Genomic DNA, 26,943 nt, shown 5'->3' with positions numbered 1-26,943 from the left:
CATAGTCTACACTGCTGACCAACAGGAGCACACCCTTTTGAGAAGGAATGTGTGTGTCATTTGTGATTGAAAATCATTCCTTTGGTTCCTGGCTACGAGAAGAGGTGCAGGCCTTCGAGAGAGTCCCATCTAGTGAACAGACCTCTGGGGAGAAGACGATTAGATAAGTTAGCTTCGGGGGGAAATAGAGAGTTCCAAAGGGCAGTGCACATTGTTAGGGCTAAGCTGAGGACCCTGGCTGCCTAGACTGGCGACCCGAGGGCCCAGGAGGCATTGGCTACCCTCCCCTATGTTGGCACATCCCACCAGGCTCTGGGAGCAGCTGGCGGCAGCGCTTTAGAGCTGGCGGGTGTTCAGTCTGCGGAGCGCAGCAAGCAGCTTAGAAGCCGTGGAGCGAGGCTGGGAAGATCCAGAGCATTTGCCCCTCTAGCCTCACCCCTCTGAATCCTATTGTCTGAAATGAAATGAAGCTCCAGGTTCTCTAATGCCAAGAGAGCTTCCTGCCAAGCTGGGTTTGTTTTTCCCAGAGAAAACATTTCTGCTCCTTTGTTTCCTGGGAGCTGTGACCTCCGAGCCTTTCAAGACTGATGAAAGGATATTGATCTGGGGCCTTCCATTTCAGTACAGTGCCAGGTGACCTGACCCCACAGACTGGGGGATTGAAGCACACAGGCAGCCAGAGCTGCTTTTCTGGAAATGGGCTGCTGTGTATGAGAAGCATGCCTGTAACAAAGGAAGACAAGATGCCTGCTGGCTCCGTAGCCTGGGAATGGCATGGCACGGTGGTTCTGCATCCCATCTCGAGAACCGCAAACTCACGTCCTAGTTGGAACTTCCAACAAGTAGTTTCTCTCCTTTGCCTAACAAGGCAGGGGGCAACCAGAGGAGAAACCAGAGCAGAAGAGTCAGGATTTGGAGAGGATTTTCCACTGCACCAAGTCGGCCCCAACTGCCTGTGTGGCAGCTGCTCTGATTGTGCTCCAGCAGTAGGTCCTGGATGGGGTTTCCCTAAGCAGAGCTCGGCCCTGGGGTCTCTATCCCCCGAACAAGTGTCCCTCAGCCCCTGCAAATCCATGGGACAGGTGCATCCCGCTACTGGCTTCAGAGTACCGGGGAAACTGGGTCAAAGTGCACGCTGGCCAGGGCCCATTCTCTATGGAGAATCTGATACCAGCTCCATTAATTTTAGCTTGCACTTGAGGGTTAAGAAGACCTAGATCTGAATCTTCGTTTTGCCATTTCTGACCCTAGTGATCCGGGCAATCCCATACTCTCTGAAACAAGACGGATGAGGCCTGCTTTACAAGGTTGTTGTAGTGATTAAATGGGACTCAATAGATACTGTGTCCAAGACACTTAGCTCGGAGCCAGGCATGCAGTGAGCGCTCAATAAGTGATGGCTGTTATTTTGTCAGCTTCATAACAGGGGGCGAGCCTTTCGTATTCATTTTCTCTCCATTAGAGACAGTCGCCAATGAGGTATTGATCTTTTAAAAAAGAAAGCTAAGAGGAAGAATAGCTCATGTTCTTTGTAATGTACATATGCAGTTATATAAATGAGGCAAGATGATGGCTCAGGAGGAGACAGCAGACAGACTTTGAGTGTCTCCTCTCCTGAGACCTCCTGGAGCCGCCCGCTTAGCCTCTCTGAGCCTCTTCTAGTCTGGGAAACGGTGGCAGCTGTGCCTTTCCTCCCTCCCTGTGTGTGGGGTCACTGGAAGAACTGAATTAGAGGAAAGAGCATTTATCAAAACAAGTGAACAGCCTGACCTGTGGTGGCGCAGTGGATAAAGCGCCGACTTGGAAATGCTGAGGTCGCCGGTTTGAAACCCTGGGCTTGCCTGGTCAAGGCACATATGGGAGTTGATGCTTCCAGCTCCTCCCCCCCTTCTCTCTCTCTGTCTCTCTCTCTCCTCTCTAAAATGAATAAATAAAATAAAAAAAACAAAAAAAACCCCAAAAACAAACTTTAAAAACAAACAAAAAACAAAACAAAACAAAACAAAACAAAAAACAAAAAACAAGTGAACAGATGTGAATCACAGAAGAGATTTTAGTTTTTACAAAGATAGTGTCAATTTAGGAGTAAGGAGGTGAGGCAAGATGGGGGTTTTAAAGAGGCCAGGAGGAGCTGGGTTTCTGGCTAGATTTGGGAATGCTCATGTTTGAATGGAGAGGTCTGTGCTTAGCTAACCGCCCCGCAGACAGGAAGCCCTGTCTCTGAATGAGTAGTGTCAGAATGCCATCAGGGTGCCTTACACCCTGGATCCTGGACCCTGGCACTGAGGGCAGGGTGTGCAGCAGCTTGCAACTGAAAGGTTGGGTCACACAGTGGATTAAGACTGACGATTGTCTGAATTTAGACAGATTCAGGCAGATGGGAACTGAGCCTCCCTGGAGGGAGCTGGCTCCGTGCTCTCTCCCGGCCAGGCTAGGCCGGCCTCAAAGCTCCAGGCAGCACCTCAGCGGGAGCCTTGGGAGCACAGGCTCCAATAATGCGGGCCTACCTAAGGCAGCTAGCCACCGGGCCAGGCCTGGGGGTAGGTCCATAGGATTAGAAGCCTTTCTTGAGATCATGGATGGGAAAATTCTTCTTAAAATGGATAATTAGATAAAAGGAATTATTATTATGGCAGAATTCCTGCCTCAGAACTGAGAGAGAGGAGGATTCGGAACTCAGGGAGGTTAAAGGATTCATTCACTGAAGTCCAAACATCGAAGTAGAGGCAGAATCTGGGAGGCCAAGGCCAGCCTAGGCCAGCCGTGTGGAGTGATGGCCTTTTCCACACTGGAAGAGGCCACAGTCGCTGCCTCCTCCCTCCCCTCGCAGGGGGAACACGAGACTCGGAGCAGCGGGCCCGCTGGTTGTCTCCTGCCCCACCTGACTTCTCTCTGGGGAATCTTGGGGTCTTTTGATGGGTGTGTCCTACCGTGTCATGGGCTGGGGGTTCTGGGAAGTGGAGGGGACCTGTTGTTAGGTGATAGGACTGTCTCACCCATCCACCAGTTCCCAGAAGCTCAGGGGCAGGGCTTTCTTCCTCTCTCCTCTAATGCTTTTAGGAAGGTCACCTTCTGAGCACTTTTGGGCAGGAGAGGAACGGCTGTACCCAGGGAACACTTTATATGAAAGCTGTCCTTGCCCTGAAGAGTGACATCCCTGAGCGTTGCATTGGAGGGCAGGGTAGAAAATGTTTCCAAATGCTGTTCGATGATGCCGATAACCACCCAGCTCAGAGCCTCTGTGTTTGCTGTTCCTTCTGCTTAGAATAGTTTCTCCCAAGCACTTCTGTGCTGGCTCCTTATTGTTTAAGCCTCGCTTGAGTGCTGCTACTAGGCTCAAGTAGGACCTCTCCCTTTGTGGCCCTTTCACAATTTGTAATGATATTATTTAATTGGTTGTTGGTTTATTGCCTGCCCCCAACCCAAGGGCCTGAGCTCTGTCTCTCTTATTTTTCCTGGAGCCTAGTATGACCCTTGACATATAACAGGTGTTCAATGAATATGTATTAAACAAATGAAGTACTGAATAACAACAGCAATAGCTGCTGTTTGTTGAGGCCTGAGATAGCCCTTATCACTTGCGTCTTAACAGCTCTGAGACTTGGACAATAGCATTATCATTCCCATTTTATAGACTTTCCTGAGGTCATCAGCTAGGAAGTGGCAAAGCTGGGATTCAAACCAGGCCCATCCAACTGCAAGACGAGGAAGGACTGCGCACAAACCCTCTCGTCTCTATGTCAAGCCATCCAGCTCGTGCTCCTAGCACCCTGGCTGAGTTCATCTAATCACAGCCATGTGAGCTTTAATCAGATTCCAGCAGAGTAGAAAGAGCTCCTAAGCCCCTGATCAGAGTGTGCTGTAGCAATGATAGCACTGGGCATGCTGTACCCGCCTCGCCGCCCCAGCACATCTGACTGCTTCGGAGCTCACTTCCTGGGTCCTGGCAGCCCCCTGGTGCTCGGGCCAAGCTGGCCTGGCTTTGACCTCATCCCAGAAGTCCCTCCAGGGAGTCAGAGCTTACTGAGGCATTACATCCCAAGCACTGTGCTTGGTACAGATGGAAAAGGCCTTCCAAGAAGGAGTGTCTAGTCTAACGGGGAGACAAGACTGCAGCACTTAACAAGGTTAAATAGCAAAGCGAGATGGAAATGATAGAGCAGTGCCAGAGACTGTTGTTGCGCTCAGTGGAGCTGAACAGCCGCGGATCAGACCCAGCTCGTGTGCCAGGCAGTAGTGGGGCTGTAGAAGGCCACATGCCTTCTGTTGGTATGCCTATCCACCCACCATCTAACCTTGGCCTGGGGATCAGGTGATGTGCCCTGGGTGTGGGAGGGGGTCATGGGAGCTAGGGAAGGGGGAATCCGGGTCCACAGACACCAGACGGGCAGAGACCTTGCCCTCTGTGTTCCCCATGTGCTCTCCCATCTGCTGTCCCCGGGAGTGACCTCACCAGTTCTGTTCTGTGGCTCTCCACAGGCCTCCACTGTGTTGGGAACCATCGCTCCCCTCCCTCCCCCCAGCCTGTGGGCACAAGGCTCGCCAGCTGGCCCCTGAACCAGCTTCCCAGCTCCTCTGGCTGCCTCAATGTCACCGGGGATTAGTGTGCATTTGTGGCTTTTAGTGGGCACTCCCCTCCCTGCTGCAGCCTCGCCCTCTGGAGCTGAGGGATGGGCTTGGGCCTGGAAGCCCCCAGAACCAGGGAGCAGCCCTGACCGTTCCTTTCTCTGTTTTCCCTGACGTCAGAAAGCAGAGTGCTTATTCACTTTGGAAGCGCACTCGCAGGAGCAGAAGAAGAGAGTGTGCTGGTGCCTGTCAGAGAACATCGCGAAGCAGCAACAGCTGGCAGCCTCGCCCCCCCAGAGCAAGGTAAGGGCCTCGTCAGTGGCTGTAGCCCCGGCTGCCTGGCTTCCCCTCAGCGGCCTGGACCCTTGAGCCTCTGAATTGAGCTTGGGACCAGTCGGAGCTCAGGACTTGGATCTGGACAATGAGCTCTTGGCAAGGAGGCTTGTGCTCGAATGTCTCTACCCTTGGCATGTCACTGGGCCTACTGAGTGGGTTTCACATTGCTCGGGTAGTGCGACAGAGCCAATTTGAGCATGGCCCATCAGTTCTCAGGTCTGCTCTTAGGTTTGTCCCTGGCAAGGGCTAATTTGGGCTGGCCTCCCTGCTGCTGCTGGGCCTGTGGTCCCCCTCTGCCATTGGGTAGACTGTGCCAGATCGGCACACTGGTGTTTAACACTGGCCCAAAGCAGACATAATTGGGAAGGGATGTTTGCGGCAGAAGCTGTTCTAGTGCGATGCAGGTCACAGCCCACTGGAACCAAGCGCAGTTTGCTGGGGACCGGGGGACAGCCGGCTGGAGTATCAGGGAAGATTAGAGACTGCCATCTGAGGCTAATCTGGAATACGCTTTTTCAGCTGGCCCTGTGCCTGTGGAGGCGATGGGGTGGGAGCTGCACCTTTGTCACCTGGACGCCAGCCACAAGGCACAGTTGTATTTCCCCATTTGTGAGTCGCTCAGGTCCCTTCTCTTGCTAAAAGTGTTGGCCATTTTGGGATTTGGTCTGTTTGGCTGCAGAAGGAGCCAAGGTGGTTGGTCTGCTGAACTTGGGGAGAAGAGGGTAGATGACAGCGAGTAGCAGTCTAAGAACCGGCTGGCCTGTTCCTTCTTCCTGATGTGCGTACGCCCACTGTGCTCTGGGCAGCAGGCGTATGGCGGGGGCAGCGGTGTCCGCTGAGGGCAGCGGGTGGGGAAGAGTGGTGGGCAGTGTGCGCAGCAGTCCGCGGCCATTCCCTAAGGGAACAAGCATCTGAGAATTACAGAATCTCAGACTTGACAGTTATCTTGTTTCACACTAGCCAGTAGCAATATAACTTTGTTGAGGGAGGACTGTGAGAAGAGCGTGGACTCTGCTGCTGACTGGTAGTGTGACCTTGGGCAAGTCATTATACTAACCTGGAGCTGTGCTATCCTCATCTGGGGACAACAGTTCCTCCTTCAAAGGGTTGTTGTAAGAATTAAATGGGATAGTGCATATACAGTTCATAGGACAGTGCTTGGTATACAGTAGGCGCTCAATAGCTGTGGGCGGTACACTGCCCCCACCTCCGTCAAGGCTGCTTGTTGCTACGCTGGCTGGTTCCCACTGTCAGTTTCTCCTACTGAAAAGAGACCCGTGGAGGCGGGAGGCTGTCTCGAACTCTCGCTCTCAGGCTGGTTACAGTCAGAAGCCAGGCCACGCCCTGTTCACAGGGGCGTCCCCTGGGTGTCTCATGGCTGAACTCGTGTCCTCCAGCTTTTGTGTGTCTTGGGCTTAGCTCCTTCCAGTTTGAAAGAAAGAGTTTTTTCTGGCCCAGCTCCAGAGTTCTCGGGCTTGGAGTGTGTTGGAGCAGCCTTCTCAGTGCTTGGGGGAATCTCGCCATCATTGGTCGAGTAAAGGTAGGCTGGGTTTCTGAGACAGGCTCCGGTCCCTGCAGGGCTGTGGGCTTGGCTGACGGAAACTGGAGGGCCCCAGGGTTTGGGGCCTGGCTTCCAGGCCACACCAGGATTTATGGGCATCCTGGGCAGGCAACAGTTGGATGCCTCTTCAAATTAAAAATTTTTAAATGTGTGTTTAATGGAGAAGTTGCATTCTGGGCGGGAGAAAGGTAAAGAAGGAGAGGCTAATCACTGGGATTGTCTCAGAACTGCCTCCTACCCTGAGCCCTGGGTCTGGCCCTGGATTTGCGCACCCCCACCTGGCCCACCCTCCTCAGAAGGCAGTCAATGTAGTCGACTTTTATTTGGCAGGCTCCTGGGGGGCTTGCTGCCCATCTTCACCCATTCTTAGACACACTTAGGGAGTCTTAGCAACTTGTTCTTCTGATCACTCACAGAATGCTCCCTGCAAAAAGTCTGGTACATGTGATTTTCTCCAGCCCTATATAGTTGCAGGAGTGCGTGAGCAATCTTAGTGACTCAGCCAGTGGCTGTCCGGCCAGCCACAGGCTTTCCACCTGCGCTCTGCTCCGTCAGGTCCTGGCAGCCTCAGAGGCGGCTGTGCACCCCCTGGCCGAGAGCGGGGCCACGCCTCTCCACTCGGGTTGCTGTCCTCCAGGGGAGAGAACAGGGAAGGCCAAGCAGAGCTCAGACACCGGCGCCTTGCTTTTTATGCGAAGAGTCCTGCTTGACCAACTCGTCCTGACCGTGGCATGCCTTTTTAAAGGCCTTTTCTTTGTTCTTTCTGGAGTGTTCTGCCTTCTGCTGCACAATGGAAACCGTGCCCAAGCCACTCCCCGTGCCCCGCCCCCTCACTCAAACGCTTCTCTGGGGCAACCCCCCAAACTCCTATGCTACCCCCTTTCAACCCTTTTCCTTTCAGCAGTGTTTGCCGACACTTTTGAATGGGGATTCTTCAAACGTTTCAAGGAATGCAAAATTTTCCCCAAATTTACAAAACATAATAAATGTTATATGCCTTGAACGTGAAATGCGTGTTGGAAAGATGGAGGGAATTGGAACAAGATGAATTCAAAGGCTAGAGAGGCTGGTGTGCCCCTACCTGCTGCGTGCCTTTGGCAACCTGCTTCCCGCTGTGGCCTCAGTGGTTCTATCTGTGCATTGGTCTGGTGGCTCTTTCCAGCTCTTCGAGCTTTGCAATTATCACGAAAGCTGAGGACCTGGGGCCACCCAGGCCCAGTTAGGGAACTAGGCCCTGAAGATATCTGCATAACTTGCCTGCCCATGAAATCTGTTTTAGGGGCCAGGTCTGTGTCTCTCTTGGGGGTGGGGAGGGGCAGGTACAGGCTTTCTGTGCTGTGTTTGAGGTGACTGTGGCCTGTGGGTTGCAGGGTAGGGGTCCCGGCTGTGGCAGGGTGGACACCACGAGGCAGGCAGCAGGTAGGCAGCGTCCCTGCTCTGAGGATCTATGTCTTGCTCGCTCTTAGCTGACCACAGCAGGTAGGAGGCTGCTCGGGGCGGGCCTGTGTGCCCTCCGGCTGCTCTCCCAGCCTCTGTCTTCTGCTCACTAGTCCCTTCTTCCTCATTATCTGTCCCCTCTCTTGCTTCATTATCTATCTCTGGTGGGAACCTACCTTTCTTCTTCTGCCTAGTATAACTTTTATTAAACTTTGTGCGCAGGGCATGCTGCGATGGATCTCATCTAGAATAACTCACAGGTGGTCCTACCTGTGGTCACTGAGGTTCGAAGCTAGTAGGGACAGACAGATACATAATACTTTGATTATTCAATCAAATATACATAATAAATGCCTGCTCTGTGCCAGACACAAGTTTAGGTCCTTTGGGGTCACAGAGGTGAATGAGACCCGATTCCTGTCCTTATGGAATTTTCTTTTAATTAGACAGACGCGACAAGGGCACCAGAGTGGCGATGCAAGCGTTAAAGGCCACGTCTAATGGTCCTAAGAGCAGCCCAGTGGGGTCACGGCTATGCATTTGCCTCCCCTCAGTGAACCTCCACTGAACCCTACCACATGCACAGCATTGGGCAGGGGCAGTGGGAAGCTCTGGGGAGAGTAGGCTTTTGACGGAGTCATCAGGGATGAGCAGGGGGTGCAGTACAGTATGTACCGCCCTGTTCTCAGGGCGCGCCCTGGGCTTGGTGGTGGCAATGCATGGATGAATCTGTCACACTTTTTCCTTGGGAGGTCACAGTCCAATGGTTGAGACAGATGTGCCTACAGATCATTCAAAAATAACATAAGCAAGTGATATAGGAGATAGAAACTCTTTCCACTCTCTGACCTCAGGCAAGGCACTGAGCCACTCCGAGCCTCAGTTTTTTCATCAGTAAAGTACATGGATTAATAGGGTTCTTGTGAGGATATAACTCATGTCATGCGCTTAGCAAAGCAACACACAAGAAGAACTCTGAATCATTATTATTATTAAAGTTATGTCTGTAACTTTCATCTAGTGGCCTTGTTTATTGATGCTGAATTGCTGCTGCTCTGAACACAAGTGACAACTGACCCATGTCACTTCCTGTACCAGCTGCTGTATCCCAGGGCCCAGGCAGGGAAACTGAGGCCTTCTGAATCTGCTCTGGCTGTTAGATTTCTCTCAGATGTGATGCCGAGGTACATGCCACCTTGTCATCTCCACTGGGCAGCTAGATGGGGCCCTGGAGATGGCAGGACCTGTCTGAATGCCTTAGACAGAAAGGAGCAGGGGCAGGTCCTGGAGTCAGCGGCCCTGGGCTGAGTAGACAGCAAGCTAATTCCAGTTCTGTCTGGTTCCACAGAAACTCCACCCTTACGGCTCTCTCCAGCAGGAGATGGGGCCGGCCAACTCAACCAATGCTACCCAGGATAGAAGCTTTACCTCATCAGGACAGACTCTGATTGGCTGAGCAAACCCAAGGGCAGGACTCTGCTTCTGGCAACTTAACCCTTTCTTGGGCATCCCTACCACACAGTAACCTCACCTCAACTGGACCCAAAACTGAGGACCAAGATGGTGGGCCTAGGGTCATCTGAAGGGAGCGGCCCCACAGGTGTGTGTGGACTGGCATCAGAAGGACTACAGTGACATGAGAGGCCATGTGGGCACGTGCAGACTGGCATCAGAAAGCCCCAAATGGAGAAGATTCAGAAACTTATTTACTACAAGGAAGAAGGCGCTGAAATAGCATCTGGGCTTCTGGTGGGTCCAGCGCCTGCGTAGGGGCAGCAGGAGAGTCTGGGAGAGGCCAGCTAGTGGAGAACAATGCCATGAGCCTCCACTGCCGGAGGACACCTTCGCCCATTCACTCATCTGGACTCATTCATCCACTCCTTCATTCAGTAGATATTTGGGGGCATCTACCTTGTGCCAGGCTCTGTGCTAGGAGCTGGGGATGCTATGGAGAATGAGATGGACACAGTCTCTGCTCTTATCGCGATTCCAGTCCTAGTAGGAGAGTCGCATTAAATGAATAAACATCAACACACAGACACATACACACACACCCATGTGATTCAAACTGTGATAATCCATGAAGGAAAAGAGCAGATTTATTTAAGAGAGAATATTACTATATTTAGGTTGCTGTGTGTGTGTGTGTGTGTGTGTGTGTGTGTGTGTGCGCGCGCGTGCCCGCAGTGTGGTGGGGGAGATCACAACTTTTAAGCTGGGACCTGCAGGCCAGAAAGGACTTGGCCAGTCAAGGACTTTGGGAAGAGTGTGCCAGGCCTAGGGAACAGCCCACGGAGAGTCCCTGCGATGGGAAGCGAGGCGTTCTGGAGGAATGGGGCCAGGCCGGTGTGGCTGGAGCCTGGCGAGGAGGCAGATAAGGCAGGTGGGGGCCAGACTGCACAGGGCTGTAGTGGCGAATGTTTCATTGACATCATTCTAGATACAATGGGAAGCCAGCGAAGGCTTTTGAGAAAGGGAGTCACAGAGTTTCAGGCACATTTCTAGAAGATCAGTCTCAGGAGGGGCCCAAGTGGCTGTGAGATCTGTTAAGGGGTCCCTTTACTCCTCTAGGTGAGGGGCCGTGGTGGCCTGTCCTGGATGGTGGCGGGGGAGGCAGGGATGTGAATGTCCAGATGCTGGGCTGTGGGAGAGGCTCTGGAATGAGGAGAGAGACTTTCCTGCTTCTCACCCCCTCCCCCACCCTCTCCTGGGCCTTACTCTCTCAGTGGATGCAAGTGAGGGTTGGGCCCTTCCTCCCAGAGCCCCCTCCTGGCCAGGCCTAGGGAGGGACCAGTGCAGAGTTCTGGGAGTTGGGAGCAGTGGGTGCTTCTTCAGGCCACGGAGGGAAGTTCACAGCCCCCAGCCTCGGTGGCGGCTGCCTATGCTGTCCATCCTACTCTGGACGGTCTGATCGGAGGCTGGAAGACAGCACTCTGGAAGCTGATTTGGTTTGCTTTCTGCGGAGCTCCTACAGTCAGGGACCAGGGCCAGGGCACTCTAGAGGAGACCATGCTGCCCTAAGGCTAAAGACCTACCGAGAGGACAGTGATTAGAGCTCAGCCTGCTCCCTGCCTGCTGCACCCTCCCTGGAGCCCAGGGCCAGGCAGCTCTCACACCCTTTCCTAACTGCTGAGACAGGGAGCCAGCAGAGCCCAAGGCAAGAGGTGTGAGTGGCATAATTTATGCATGAGGGGCATGTGTAGGAGTAGGGCCATTTGCATGGGAAGTGGGGGTCAGAGAGGCTAGAGATGTAGCTCAGACCAGGGAAGCTCCAGACCCTGGATACAGCATTGTGTCCTGTAAGACCTCAGTCTTGTGCCCTGGTGAGTTTGCTCCACTGCTGTGGCCACGTGAACTCCCAAGAAGGTTGGCCCAGAAGAGAGTTCTCCCCTTACCTCCCACTTACCCTCCTTCCACTCTAGGAAAGATCAGGCATGTGGCATCAACGGTCTAACGGGATGGACTGCATCTGCCCATGACCAGGCCAGCTCCCTCAGCCAGCAGGGGAACAGCCTCGGTCCGCAGTGGGACAAGTGACCCACAGCGCCTGTCAGCCAGGGCTCACCCTCAGGGTTAATTCGGCTGAGCAGCGAGCAGCTGCGCTGGTCTGCACAGACAGCACTGTGGCTGCGCTTTGATTTCATTTGATTCCCTTACAAATGACATTAGGGGGAATGTGGGGCACAGGAGGATCGCCTGTCTGGGAAGACAGCAAGCTTGTCTCTCCGGGACCTGACCTACCTGGTGACCAGACAGGTGCAGAGGACTGGAACTCTGGGCACGGGGACATGGAGAATCTGGGGGCAGCACCCAGCGCTGGGGACAGAGCTTTCTGTCCAGCTTGATCCAGCAAGCTGCTGAATTGGGTCCTCAGTCCCGCTGCCTGTTAGGGAAGCAGACACGAGCTCCTGGAGGACCCTGTCTTCCCGGTGACTGTGGCGAGCCAAGTGCCATTACTGCTCTGCTTCTCAAATCGATGACACAATTAATTTGGCTCCATGGGCTTCAGAAGATGAAATCTGACCGGTGGCCGCTGCTCTTCAGCAACCCCGTCCATCCCAGCCGTCCAGGAAGCTGAACAAGCGATCAAAATTGCATTGGAGAGTCATAATCACGGGAAACACAGCCGCGCCCCTCCCTCCACATAAATCAGCCTGAGAGGCACACACAATGGTCTCTTTCCTGATGGCCGATTGTCTTGGTTTGCTGTCTCGGGGGCTAGGAGCCGGGAGGATGGGAGCACAAGCACTTACTGTTGAAAAGGCCATCTGTATGATTTGAATACAAAGTGATCCTTTTAGTTGTCCGTACACCTTCTGATCCTAGTCTCGTGTTTTTTTTGTGTCTCAGGCCCCGCCTCTTTTGAAACTCTTGGTCTCCCCTGTCTGTAGTCAAGCCCAGGGCTCTGCTGGCCCTGGGGCTTTTGGCCCTTTGGGATTTTGGACCTGTTGGGAATAATGATGACATTTATTTATGTAATTCTAGTATTTTTTATTCTTTATTTTAAATTTTTTTTCATAAATTCTGCCACGAAAGTCCTCATTTCTCATACATGTTACCAAGAGGGTTTTGTAAAGTGAAGGGGCAGTTGCACAAGGTGAGAAGGCCCCCCACTGTGAGAGCATGGGCTTCAGAGATGGCGACTGGGGCCCCCAGGCTTCCCAGCAGCCTGGTTTTATGGGTGAAAGGAACTAGGACTCAGAGAAGTTAAGTAATTTATCCAAGGTCACACAGCTGGTAAGTGGTCAAGCTAGATCTCAAGCCAAAGCCTTTGAACCTAATCCATTGCTCTTTCCAATGCAAATATTTGCTTGTTAGGGATGAAAGTGAGAGAAGTCAGTCATCTCCATCGGGAAGAGGCAAGAGGAGGCTATCCCGCATGTCGAAGTTGTGGCCCTTTAAGCTCCAGAGCAGGTGCTTTAGGACAGATAAGTGCGATGCAATGTCCTCCACACAGTGGAGAATGAACTTCCAGAGTGCACATCCCTGAGGGGTGGCCCAGGCTGAAAGGATCGAAAGGTTCACACAAGAAGTAAAAAAGTTTGTTATATAAGACAAGCTGGAGTGCCTAAGACAAGATCGGGGTTGGGTGGGAGGTTGGCACTGGGATCGTCAGGTTGCTCCCTCTGCCTTTGAGTCTGGCATTCAAGAGAATCGCGAGACAGCCTTGGGGTACCCGGCAGCAATGGGACTTTGGCCAAAGGCAGAAAGGGATGGCGTCAGGTTCAGGCCGGCTGCCCTGAGCATGAGTCTGCAAAGAGGCCTTTGACCCAAACCCCGTCGAGGCCGGGGAGTCTGGGCCCAGATTTTGCTAATTGACTGGTTTCAAATCTCAACTCTAAGTAACTGAGAATCAACTGGATTGGATTACAGATATCTCCTCAAAGAAGCAGACTCTTCCCTAAAACGCTCAGCTGTTTCCAGTCTCGCCAGCTCCCCTCCCACCTCCTCGCTGACTGTCTGGCTGTGGATAGACTGTCATCTTCGGCATCTTGCCCTTGGACTCAGCCATTTTGCTGTTCTTCTTTTAGCTCTTAACAAACACAGCACCACCTTACCATCTGTCCTGTCTTGACCTTATTTCCCTTAAGCCTTTCTCTGAATAGGGCCATCATCTTCCAAAGATCCTAGCTCTTTGGTTTAAGGGTAGAACAGTAACACTGGGTAATATGGTGAGCACATGGACTGGGAGTCTAGGCCAATGCCAAGCTTTTGACCTACATTGTCTCTTCAATTCTCATTTCAGTCTCACAAGGTTTGTTATCCCCATTACACCTTTCTTCTCATTATACCCAGTTGATCTATGAAGACCCTGTCTTAGAGAAGTTAAGAAACTTGCCCAAGGCCATGCAGCTAGTGAGAGGCTGGGATTAGAACTCCACAGGCCTGGCTCCAGAGCCCCTGCTTGTGATTGCTCAGTTCTGCTGCTTTCCGGCAATGCTGGACCATCCCAGGAGGGGATGGAGAGGCTGACAGTCACGGTCCTGCTGCAGGACCAGTGTGGGAGCCCATCGCCTTCAGATTCAAGCTCAGGTCTCAGCATGGCTCTCCGGCCTCTCCCTGGTTGCTCTGCACTCAGACCCTGGCCACACTGGACTATTTCCCCTTTTCCAGATTCCCCATGACTTTCATGTTTAGGCTGTTCCTTCTGTCCTATGTTGGTTGACTTCTCTCTGTTGTCTCTGCTGGATGCAATTCCCAACCTCCAAGGCTTGGCACCTTCCTGAGACACTTTTCTCAGGCTTGCGTCAGAAGTCATGGCTTCCCCCTCTGCATGCCCATAGTATCTTTTTTTGTTTTGTTTTGTATTTTTCTGAAGCTGGAAACGGGGAGGCAGTCAGACAGACTCCCGCATGCGCCCGACCGGGATCCACCCGGCACGCCCACCAGGGGGCGACACTCTGACCATCTGGGGCATTGCTCTGTCACAATCAGAGCCACTCTAGTGCCTGGGGCAGAGGCCAAGGAGCCATCCCCAGCGCCCGGGCCATCTTTTGCTCCAGTGGAGCCTCAGCTGCGGGAGGGGAAGAGAGAGACAGAGAGGAAGGAGATGGGGAGGGGTGGAGAAGTAGATGGGCGCCTCTCCTGTGTGCCCTGGCCGGGAATTGAACCCGGGACTTCCGCACGCCAGGCCGACGCTCTACCACCGAGCCAACCGGCCAGGGCCCATAGTATCTTGTTTATCCTCAACACAATGTGGTAGGCAGCTGTGTTTCACTTGCGAGACTGTGGGCTCCTTGAAAGCCAGTGGAAGCCATATTTTATTTATTCTTCTGTTACTGCCTGGTCCTTAGTAGATATGGTAGAATTGAATTGGGTCACACAGTTCAGGGTCTAGAATCTAGATGAGGAAACTGAGGCTCACAAATAGGAAGTGACCCGGTCAGGGTCATGGGATAACTCAGCGGCAGTGGACTAGAAAACCAAGGTCTCCTGACCCTCTTGACTCTGAGCTTTTTCTATGGCCCCTCAGCCTTGCAAGACCAGAGCCTGGGTCGCCTCGGTTTATTAAGCGATCTGGCCAGGTTCACGCCAGGGTCATGGATTCTATCACATTGTGTGCTGACTCCTGTGAGTCCTCAGAGCGAAAGGGGACATGCCTGGAACTGCTCCTGTGGTACTCCCCCTCTCCGGAGCCCCTTGCTCTCGGAGAAAACTAGAGTACGATTCTGAACATCTGGGTTCAAATACTGAGCTTTCTGGTAACTCACCGTGTGACTTTGGGCAAATTATTTCACTTATCTTCAACACAAACCCCTAAAATTAGAGAATATAGTATTTACTTTATAAGTGATTAGAAATTTGATAGAACGACTGCATCTTTGAATGTGGAGCTGAAAAACTCCCCAGACTGAGATCAATTGATTAATAAGCTGATTTGTAGAAACTAAGACCAAGAAAGGCAAGAACTTGGCCAAAGGCACAAGGCTGGTGCTAGAGCTGGAACTAGGACCCAACCCCCTACCTTTTAGGCCAGAGCTCCTCTTTAGTCACTTTTGAAGAATGTGCCAGGTTGGGAAGGGGGAGGGACACAGATTGTTTCAGACAAGCTCTTGTCATCTCACTCAGCTGTGTTGTCATGAGGAAAAGTAAGTTATCACTTTGGACTGTAATGGAAATAGTGAGAAATGGCCCAGCTACAGGGGTGGGGAGAGGCTGTCAGGTCGGCTGGCTTGTCTATAAATTCCCAGTGTGTGTTCTTGCTGGAGTGGAATGAAAGAGGCTGGCGGGTTTCACCTGGAGGTCGAGCATGGCAGGACTGGTGGAGAGCTCCCTGTGGTCTGTTCTAAAAATAGCAGAGGGATCAGAGCTGAGGGGAAGAGGAGGGGGCGCCTTCAGGGGCTGGGTGGACCTCACCCCCTTCCTCTTCCTGCCAGGCCCTTTGTGAGGAAGTGTTATAGATTCAGAGAATTTAGATCTGGGAGGGTCCTGGAGCCATCAGCCTGCACGTCTCCTTCTCATACAGAAGAGGAGGCTCCAGAGGCCGGGAGAGGGGAAAGGACTGGCCAGCAGCCACGGAGCCCAGAGACAAGGTCCCAGAGGGCAGGCTGTCTTCCTCCTGCTGTTTCAGCAGGGTGGCTGCAGGCCTTGTGAGGGTTTCTTTCACCGCCTCTGGGCAAACACAGGGCCTGGGAATTCCTGGGGCCGGATATGGTCAGGCTTCCTGAGAGTCGCCCAGCAGGCGAGGAGTCCCCCTCTGGTCTGCCCTGAGCTCTGACCTTGGCCAGTTGGCCTTTCAGCGCCAGGCCTTCCCTTGCCTTCCTTTTGCTGGTGGCTTCATCCTTGCTGATATGTCCTTCTATCGCCCCCTGGACTGTCTGCAGGGAGAGACGACAAGAGCAGGCATAGAAGTGGTCGGCAACACAGAGGGTCTCGTAGCTTGGGACTATTTTTCTGGCCTGCCCCAGGAACAAGCAGAGGCAGCTAATGTAGAGTCTGGTGCCTTGGCCTAATTAGAGGCAGGCAGGCTGGGGTTCTAACCCTGCTGTGTCCCTCACTGGCTGTGGGATTCCTTGTGGGTCACCTAGCGTCTGACAAATGAGAGGAGACACCTATCTCACTGGGTTCTTCTGAGGATTAAACGGATGGTCTCTGCAAGGTGCGGGGCAGGTAGAGGGTACTCACTAAAGGTAGCTATGATCTCGCGTGAACAAATGCTTAACTCTCTGAAACTCCTTCCTGAGGCCTCCATCCATGGGGGCATGACAGGTGTTTGTTTTTAATGCAGTTGATAATTTTTGTTGTGCAAAGGTTTCTTACGTTTATGATAAAGAAAACATTTAATACAGGTGAACCAGGTGAAGGAAATGAAGTTCTCCCTTAATCCAACATCCAAAGATAACTACTGTTAACATTTTGGGGCATATCCTAGTCAGGCAATTGTTTATACACATATATCTTATTTGCAAATTGAAGTTACTAGTGCACAGTTTTCTAACTCACTTTTTCCCCATTTAACAATGCAGTGTACTAATGTTTCTATATCAATTAATATTCCTCGACAACATCACTTTTAGTGCCTGCAGAATATTTCATTGTGTAGATGAAACAGGGTTTATTTAAATAATCTCCAGAAGTTTAACATTTAGGTTGATTCCAGTTTTTGTTACAAGAATCTGATATTTTTTTAAAAAATCCTTGTAGGTATATCTTGGTATCTCCAGCCTCCAATGAACACTATTGACCCTCCACAAATATGTGTTGGATGAATGAATATTTTGTTAGAATCAATTCCTGGTAGTAGAGTTTCCATGTCAATGGGTATGTATTTATACAAGATGTTCTTGATGCCTATTGCCAAATGACTCTCCAGAATGGTTGTGCTATTTAATCCATACTTCAGCATGACTGATTCATCCCGCTTTGCCCAGAACTTTCTCTTTTGAGTATGGGAAGTCCTGTTTCCTGAGAAACCGCTTAGTCCCGAGCAAACTGATACAGTCTGGGTAAGAGAATGCCCATTTCCCCACAACCTTACCAACACCGAGTATTTTTACATTTTGTAGTAGGTTCATTTCTTGGATTACTAGAGATGTTGAATATTTATTTATATGCCTTTTCATCACTTAGGTTGTCTCTTTTGTGAGTAGCCTGTTCCAGTTTTTCTTGCTCATTTTCTATTGGGTTGTTCATGGTTCAGTCATTAATTCACAGGAGCGCTTTACATAATGAGGATATTTGTGTTAACTTTTGTCTTTTTTAAATCATATATATTTCTGATTTATAGGTAGTCACATCTATAAATTGTTTTGGTAGCAGCTTTATTGAGATATTATTCACATTCCCTAAAAATATCCAGTGGTTTTATAATATACTCAAAGATTTATGTGACCATCACAATTAATTTTACAGTATTTTCATTATTTCCAAAAGAAACCAAATCCTGTACCAATTCTCTTATCTCCTCAAGCCATAGGCAACCACTAATCCATTTCTGTCTCTCTAGATTTGGACGTTTCATATAAATAGAATCATAGTATTTGGTCTTTTGTGACTGGTTTCTTTCATTCCATTTAATGTTTGTAAGGTTCATCCATGTCGTGTGTGTCATTCCTTTTTATGACCGAATAGTATTCTATTGATGGAGCTACCACATTTGTTTATTCATTTATCTGTTGATGAACATCTGAGTCATTTTCTATTCCTGGCTATTATGAACAATGCTGCTGTAAGCGTTTGTGTGAACATTTTAATGTGGACTTGTGTTTTCATTTCTCTTGGGTATTTACCTAGTAGTAGTGGAATTGTTGGGTCAAGTAAGAACTCCATGTTTAACTTTTTGAGGCACTACTAGATTGTTTTCCAAAGTGGCCTCATGAATTTACATGCCCATCATCAGTATATAAGGATCCTAATTTCTCCACATTCTAACACTCATTATTTGCCCATTTCTTAAATTATAGCCATCCCAGTGGGTGTGAAGTAGTATCTCACTGTGCTTGTGAATTGTGTTTTCTGATGCCTAATATTATATCTATAAGTTTTTAAAAATACTTTATCCTTTGGTGTTATGGTAGTCCCCCAGGATTATATAATAGTCATTGTCCTTCTCTTGAACATTATGATTTTATTTCTCAACTTTGAACATTTTAGCCTATTTGGAATTCACTTTGGTGTATGGTAGGAGGCAGAATGCTTTTTATTTTTCTCAGTTATTTGTTTCAGTGCTTTCACATTGTGTTAGCATAAGTACCCTCATCTTGCTCTTCTTTAAATTTTTATTCTCACTTAGTTGTTCTGTTAAGTGAAATTTAGCATAATTTTATTCAGTCCCTACCTCTTTCCTGCCCTCCCCAAAAACCTTATTGAGATTTTGATTGTATTTATATTAAAAATACACATCAAAAAGAGAAATATTGAGGTCTATACAATACTGCTTTCCCATCCAGGAATAGGATTAGATCTCCTCATTTATTCAAATCTTTTACTGTTTCCCAAGTAACGTTTTGAAAAAATATATTTTTCTCATATAGGTCTTATACATTTTTGTTAGACTTATTTGAGGAAATTAAAAATTTTAAATCTGCCTGACCAGGTGGTGGCGCAGTGGATAGAGCGTTGGACTGGGATGCGGAGGACCTAGGTTCGAGACTTCGAGGTTGCCAGCTTGAGTGCGGGCTCATCTGGTTTGAGCAAAGCTCACCAGCTTGGACCCAAGGTCACTGGCTCGAGCAAAGGGTTACTTGATCTGCTGTAGCCCCACGGTCAAGGCACATATGAGAAAGCAATCAATGAACAACTAAGGTGTTGCAATGAAAAACTAATGATTGATGCTTCTCATCTCTCTCTGTTCCTGTCTGTCTGTCCCTGTCTACTATCTATCCCTCTCTCTGACTCTCTCTCTGTCTCTGTAAAAAAAAAAAAATCTATTTACAAATAGAAATATTTATTTAGCATTATATATGTTCTTTTATAATATACTTTTTTGTACAGAGATTGTACAAAAAAATCTGAAACATTACTCAGTGGTAGAGCATCAGCCTGGTGTGTGGAAGTCCCGTGTTCGATTCCCGGCCAGGGCACACAGGAGAAGCGCCCATCTGCTTCTCTACCCTTCTCCTTCTCCTTTGTCTCTTTCTCTCTCTTCCCCTCCTTCAGCCAGGGCTCCATTGGAGCAAAGTTGGCCCAGGCACTGAGGATGGCTTCATGACCTCCGCCTCAGGTGCTAGAATGGCTCCGGTTGCAAAGGAGCAATGTCCCAGAGGGGCAGAGCATCGCCTCCTAGTAGGCATGCTGGGTGAATCCTGGTCAGGCACATGTGGGAGTCTGTCTCTCTGCCTCTCTGCTTCTCACTCCAGAAAAATACAAAAAAAAAAAAAAAAAAAAAAAAAAAAAAAAAAAAAAAAAAAAAAAAAAAAAAAAGAAAGAAAGAAAAGAAAGAAAAAATATCTCCCTTCCCCCAGCTCTGCTATAAGTTTGGTATGGTTTCTCCAAACATTATTCCATGCACATATGTAGACATATACCATGTTTTATTGTACTAAAGTTTCTATAACTAAATATAGCACTAAATAAATCTTTTACATGGCACCTCAAGTTCTCTCTCTCTTTAGAAGCCAATGAACCATAATTTATTCACCTACTCCCCTGTTGATGTGCAGCCAGGTGTTTCCAGTGTTTTGATACTATGAGCAAGGCTGCAATAAACATTCTAACGATGCCCTACTGCATTTTCCTGTAGGACAGAGTGTGAAACTCACTACCAAAGTGCATTACAACCACTTTCCTTCTGTTTAAACACGTCATCTGCCCATCACTATTCTTATTATCCCCATTTCACAGATGAGAAAGCAAAGGCACAGAGAGACTAAGGAAATGCGCAATTTACATTCCTGTTAACAGTGAATGAAAGTGAATGATGTTGACTGTCTCTTCACATTTATTAGTCATTTATACTTGTTCTTTGGCTCATCAGTTCATATCTGTTGCCCAGTTTTTTATTGGGGCTTTTGTCCTATTTGTAAGATTCCTTTATATGGTTAGAATATTAACCATTTACTTATCATATAGATTACAAGTATTTTTTCCACTTTCCCGTTTGTTTTGTAACGTTACTTATGGTATCTTTTATCATTCAGAAGTTTAACACTTTTTTTGTAATAAAATCTTTTTGTAATCAATTCTTTTTTGGGTAGTAGAGGGCTATACTTTCTAAGGCTTTTCACACTCCAAGAGTATAACAAATATTCTATATTTTATTCAAACACATTCATATTTTCAGTTTATCTTCATGTAATTTAGTGTCTGGTGTCAGATAGAGCTCTCATTAATTTCTTTTCTTAAATGGTTAATTTTTCCAAACCTATTTTTTGGTGTCATCTTTCCTTTTCTCACTTACAGACCAAATTTCCACACATAGGTGGGTGGGTTTTGAATGCTCTTATTTCCCTCATTAATCTCATAAATGAAACTTAATTACTATTGTTTCATAATGTTTTAATAGTAGTCAACATCTCAAGGCCAATCCCCATTACTGTGCAAAATTCCCTCTGAAGTTATACACCCTAGTTCTAGTCTGCCAGTGGTTTTACCCTTACTTTTTCTTTCTTTCTTTCCTTTTTTATTCAGTGAGAGAAGGGGAGGTAGAGACAGACTCCTGCATGCACCCTGACCAGGATCCACCCAGCAAGACCACTAGGGGGCAATGCACTGTCCATCTGGGTTGTTGTTCTGTTGCTCAGCAACTGAGCTCTTCATAGTGCCTGAGATGGAGGCCATGAAGCCATCCTCAGCAGTCAGGGCCAACTTGTTCCAATCGAGCCATGGCTGTGAGAGGGGAAGAGTGAGAGAAAGAAAGAGTGAGAGAGAGAAGCGAGAAGGGGAGGGGTGGAGAAGCAGGTGGTCATTTCTCTTGTGTGCCTGACTGGGAATTGAACCGAGGACATCCACACGCTGGGCCGACACTCTACCACTGAGCCAATCAGCCAGGGCTATCCTTACTTTTTCATAAACATTTAAATATCAGGAATGAAACCTGCTCTAGGATACTTTTCCCTTATCAACCACAATGAGCGTGTGGGTGGCGCATACTTCTCTTTGCTTTTCTTCATGCCTCCTCAGGATTGTTGAAATCATCTAGACTTTTAGTTTCTGTTTTTAAACATTAGTTCTGTTAAGTCTTAAGAATTGTTTCTTTAAATTGCATTTAACTTTTCAGTTATGTTATCAGTGGTTAACTAAATGTTTCTGGCTTCACTGTTTCTTAGTCTCTCATATACATCATCACTGCACTCTTGACTTCTGGATTTTGATTCATTTTTTTGTCTGGGGAGTTTTCTTGAATGATTGTTCCAGAAAGGGTTTGTGGGTAGCATACTTTCTTAGTCTTTGTAAGTCTGAAAATACTTGCCCCTTTCCTGAGTAGAGAAACCCAGGCTAACGGTCCTTGTCCCCCAGAAACCGGGAGCAGCGTCTGTCATCCCAGCCTCCGATGTTGTAACCAGTGCAACCTTTGCTCAGGGCTCTCAGATTTCTTTGTGGAAACCAGCAGGTTTCTCTTTCCAATCATTGGAATTCAGAGATTTCATTGGATTATTTCTAGCTGTTTGTCCTCTTTGGTATTTTTTCCTGGTACTAACTTCAGCTCTTTCGGTCTGAAGACTCAAGTCCTTCCTCAGTTCAGGGAAATGTTTTATTCATTTTTGGAATTATTTTCTATGTGTCAAATTCCCTCTTAGATTTTCTACTAAAAAAAAAGTAATAATGATAGTGGCACCTAATGTTAATTAAATGTGCTTTATCCTTCTGCTATAATATGTAATCTTCCCGCCACTATTGTTACTTTACAGATGAAGAAACAAAGGAGCAGAAAGTTAAGCAAATTATACAAGGCCTCATAGCTAGGAGGCGTAGGCCATGATCAGAACCCAGGCGTCTGACTCCAGGGCCCAGGTTCTTAGCTACTATGTTATATTCTCTGCTTATCAACTTCAATCCTCAGACCCGACTCAGACCCTGACCCAATACCCTACAGTAAGGATTTGAGTGTTGACAGTGGGAGAAAATATGGGGATGCTAGAATGGTGGAAGCGAAACAGCTTGGAAGACTAGACCAAAGAGGAGCGGGTTTCATAAAGGTTCCCAGTGAGTTTAGGGCTGGGGGCCTTCCCCTCCCCCTCCCTCCCTCTGCTCAGCCACCCTCTTCAGGCTTCGCCTCTGCCCCTGGGACTGCTACATGTCTCCTTGTGGATCTCCTCTCCAAACAGCAGCTACAATGACCACTCCTAAAGAACAAACCTGGTCTCCTTCTCACTGTGGAGTGTTTGTTGAACAACTGCCTGAGTGAACAAGTAATTTCAGAATGCCTATGGCGTGTCAGACACTGTGCTAAGTACTGGTGATATGGTGTCCATTAGTCAGAAGTCTTCCAGTTGCAAGTGACAAGAACCCAACTCAAATTAGCTTCAGCCAGAAAATGGGATTGATGGGATCCTGGAGAGTGGCCTTCAGGCGTAGCTGAGTTCAGGACCTGAGCAATAGCACTAAGAACTGGCCTTATCCCCTCCATCTCTTGATTTTGCCTATTTATGTGTTGGCTCACTCCCTTAGTGGTGACAGTAATGCTGCCAGAAGTATCTGGGTTATGGCCTCTGGTTTGGTGGCCTGGGCAGAGGCCCAACTGTTCAAGCAGGGGGTGGACTCAGGGAGTGTGTGGATAAACCGCATCTCGAAGCCAAGGTCACAGGGCTGGCCTCCACATAGTTTAGTCTGTTGCTCCATGCTGAACACTTCCCAGGATCTCGGGGAGTCAGGACACAGCCTGTCCCCAGAGCTGGCACAAGCTCTGTGGGTCGAGGATTGCTCCCCCAAAGCCTGAAATCTTAGGCCAGCATATGGCTGCTTAGACTGGAGCCAGGAGGGGTGACAGTCACAGCTTTGGGCCATCCTGAGCTGCTGCAGCTGCCCAAGGTCAGGCTGAGCCGGAGGAGGTGACTGTGACAGGCACCTGGCTGGAGGCAGAGTCCAGCCAGTGACAGCTCGCAGGGCCAGCTCTCCAGGGGGACGTTTGGTATCCTGGCTCTCATTGCCTGTGGGCTTCTTCTTGCTGTGCCCAAGTGAGACAGTTCCCAGGAGCAAGCCGGGAACTGTCCTTGCTACCTGAAGTCACTGAGGCAGAGGCAGATGACGGCAGGCGGGAGGAGACATTTTGGGACAAGAGTTGGAGGCAGAGCATACAGGCTGAGCATTTAGGCATAGGAGCTGTACGGCCTGTTTGCTCTTATTTTTGCCACGTGGCCTTTCTGAACCTTAGTGCTTCCATCTGTAAGATGGGGATGATGGTAGTAGCCTGTTGCTCAATCACTGTTCATGATGATGCTATTGGTACATGCCAGACACCATGTCCCGTCCTTATCTCTCAGGCCTTCCCCAGCTAGCACGTCTAACTTTGATCTTTACATTGACCTTCTCAAGGTAAATTCTGTCCTTTTACAGATGGTAACAACAATGACAACATGACAATGATACTCTTATTTGTTGAGTGCTTACCGTGTGCCAGGCACTCCACACACGCTAGCTCATTTAGTTCCTACAGGGCCCAGTGAGGCTGATGGTAATAGCTCCATTGTACAGATGAGGAAACTGAGGTTCAGAGCCATTGAAGTGACCTGCCCAACATAACTCACACTCAGATTGTTTGGATTCCAAAGTCTGCATTCTTTCTAAATAGCACCGTCTGAAACTAGTCAGTGAGAGAGCCTGGAGGGGCCTGGACTGACCTTTGAAGGAGAGGAGTGGGACTGCAGCAGCAAGACGCCATGCAGCCTCAGTTTAGAGATGTAGCTGAGGCCAGGAGGGGGGCAGAGACTTGCCCCGGGCTCTGCAGGCTACGGGCCAGAACTCCTTTAGGGTCTAAACCTATAGGTATCTGTTCTGTCTCATCCCACTACTTGCAGCATGTGCCCCACGATTAAGGCAAGTGCCAGCAGGAAGAGCCGGTACATGGCCTTACAAGCAGTGGGAGAGTGTGTCCCCTGCCCTGGTGATAGGGTCATAGAGTCCAGACTCGGTAGGATAGTCCGTGCTTGCAGCATCAGTGCCAGGGACAGCCATGGCCACCTTCAAGTTAGACGCTGGGAGCAGGCTGCTTCCCTGTCAGGCTGTGTCCATAGTTCTGAGCACAGGCTCCAGCACATAGTAGGGATCCAGTGGTTATGTTTCTTGACCGACTGGTGGGCGGGCCTTTCTACATGGAATCCATAGACTCCCAAACTAGGGCTGTGAGACCCATGGAGTGAGAGCCCAGAACTTCCTAAGTGGGTTAGCAGATCCAAAGCCTGGGCTCCGTGGGCATATACAGACCAGTCCACAGTTTCACAAGGCAGCCCAGGGTCATCACCCACTTCTGCAGCAGGTTGGGGCAGGGGTGGGGCTCTGTAGAAGGTGAGGCCAGAGTGTCCCAGGTCAGGTTTCCGTTACCCTAGACACCCAGACACAGGCCTGACCATTTCACTGTCCGGGCCAACGAGAGCCCGAGCAGCTGAGAGTGGGGGTGGGGACTGGTCTTAGCCTGTCATACACTCTGGAATTCCTAGGACCACACCTCTTCCTCGCTTGTGCCATTTCTGTCATAGTGGCATCACCCTCCTCTCCACCGTGGAACAAAATCCTAGTGGACTTTGGATCAGAAGCTAGGATGGGGAAGCTCATTGAAGCCTTTGGCAGGTAGCCTCCTTTCTCCCGGGAGGGCACTACTAAGGCTCAGCCTCCCCCAGGTAGGGTCTGCAGGGGGCAGGCAGGTGGGTTTCTGTCCGTGCAGGGCTCATGATGGGGTCTTGGGGACACAGGCCTGGAAGTACCAGGTGTAAGCAGTGGAGGCAGGAGGGGAGGGAGGTGGGAACCTGGCTGGGTGCAGGAGGACAGGCAGTGGAGGCAGGAGGGGAGGGAGGTGGGAACCTGGCTGGGTGCGGGCTGCAGGAGGACAGGCAGTGGAGGCAGGAGGGGAGGTGGAGGGAACCTGGCTGGGTGCGGGCTGCAGGAGGACAGGCAGTGGAGGCAGGAGGGGAGGGAGGAGGGAACCTGGCTGGGTGCGGGCTGCAGGAGGACAGGCAGTGGAGGCAGGAGGGGAGGGAGGGAACCTGGCTGGGTGCGGGCTGCAGGAGGACAGGCAGTGGAGGCAGGAGGGGAGGGAGGTGAGAACCTGGCTGGGTGCGGGCTGCAGGAAGACAGGCAGTGGAGGCAGGAGGGGAGGGGAGGGAGGGAACCTGGCTGGGTGCGGGCTGCAGGAGGACAGGCAGTGGAGGCAGGAGGGGAGGGGTGGAGGGAACCTGGCTGGGTGCGGGCTGCAGGAGGACAGGCAGTGGAGGCAGGAGGGAGGAGGGAACCTGGCTGGGTGTGGGCTGCAGGAGGACAGGCAGTGGAGGCAGGAGGGGAGGGAGGAGGGGAGGGAGGTGGGAACCTGGCTGGGTGCAGGCTGCAGGAGGACAGGCAGTGGAGGCAGGAGGGAGGAGGGAACCTGGCTGGGTGCGGGCTGCAGGAGGACAGGCAGTGGAGGCAGGAGGGGAGGGAGGAGGGAACCTGGCTGGGTGCGGGCTGCAGGAGGACAGGCAGTGGAAGCAGGAGGGGAGGTGGGAACCTGGCTGGGTGCGGGCTGCAGGAGGACAGGCAGTGGAGGCAGGAGGGGAGGGAGGAGGGAACCTGGCTGGGTGCGGGCTGCAGGAAGACAGGCAGTGGAGGCAGGAGGGGAGGTGGGAACCTGGCTGGATGCGGGCTGCAGGAAGACAGGCAGTGGAGGCAGGAGGGGAGGTGGAGGGAACCTGGCTGGGTGCGGGCTGCAGGAGGACAGGCAGTGGAGGCAGGAGGGGAGGGAGGAGGGAACCTGGCTGGGTGCGGGCTGCAGGAGGACAGGCAGTGGAGGCAGGAGGGGAGGTGGGAACCTGGCTGGATGCGGGCTGCAGGAGGACAGGCAGTGGAGGCAGGAGGGAGGAGGGAACCTGGCTGGGTGCGGGCTGCAGGAGGACAGGCAGTGGAGGCAGGAGGGGAGGGAGGAGGGAACCTGGCTGGGTGCGGGCTGCAGGAGGACAGGCAGTGGAGGCAGGAGGGGAGGGAGGGAACCTGGCTGGGTGCGGGCTGCAGGAGGACAGGCAGTGGAGGCAGGAGGGGAGGGAGGGAACCTGGCTGGGTGCGGGCTGCAGGAGGACAGGCAGTGGAGGCAGGAGGGAGGGAGGAGGGAACCTGGCTGGGTGCGGGCTGCAGGAGGACAGGCAGTGGAGGCAGGAGGGAGGGAGGAGGGAACCTGGCTGGGTGCGGGCTGCAGGAGGACAGGCAGTGGAGGCAGGAGGGAGGGAGGAGGGAACCTGGCTGGGTGCGGGCTGCAGGAGGACAGGCAGTGGAGGCAGGAGGGGAGGAGGGAACCTGGCTGGGTGCAGGCTACAGGAGGACAGGCAGTGGAGGCAGGAGGGGAGGGAGGAGGGAACCTGGCTGGGTGCAGGCTACAGGAGGACAGGCAGTGGAGGCAGGAGGGGAGGGAGGGAGGGAACCTGGCTGGGTGCGGGCTGCAGGAGGACAGGCAGTGGAGGCAGGAGGGGAGGGAGGGAACCTGGCTG

At 50.7% G+C, this 26,943-nt stretch overlaps 1 protein-coding gene across 4 annotated transcripts in view; it reads left to right on the top strand.

Annotated features, from left to right (window-relative positions):
- RGS3 (regulator of G protein signaling 3) overlaps positions 1-26,943 on the top strand; it is a 121,172-nt gene that overhangs the window by 58,186 nt on the left and 36,043 nt on the right. For 2 of the 4 annotated variants that reach the window (XM_066367364.1, XM_066367365.1), the window contains one exon: positions 4,747-4,869. In XM_066367364.1, coding sequence (XP_066223461.1) covers positions 4,747-4,869 — 123 coding nt within the window. Of the gene's footprint in view, positions 1-4,746; positions 4,870-9,248; positions 12,356-26,943 lie in introns of those variants that run through there. The other 2 variants (XM_066367366.1, XM_066367370.1) reach the window with 2 other exon arrangements.

The sequence above is a fragment of the Saccopteryx leptura genome, chromosome 2, assembly GCF_036850995.1.
Source record: "Saccopteryx leptura isolate mSacLep1 chromosome 2, mSacLep1_pri_phased_curated, whole genome shotgun sequence".
Classification (NCBI taxonomy): Eukaryota; Metazoa; Chordata; class Mammalia; order Chiroptera; family Emballonuridae; genus Saccopteryx; species Saccopteryx leptura.
This window is presented reverse-complemented; position numbering and strand designations above follow the sequence as displayed.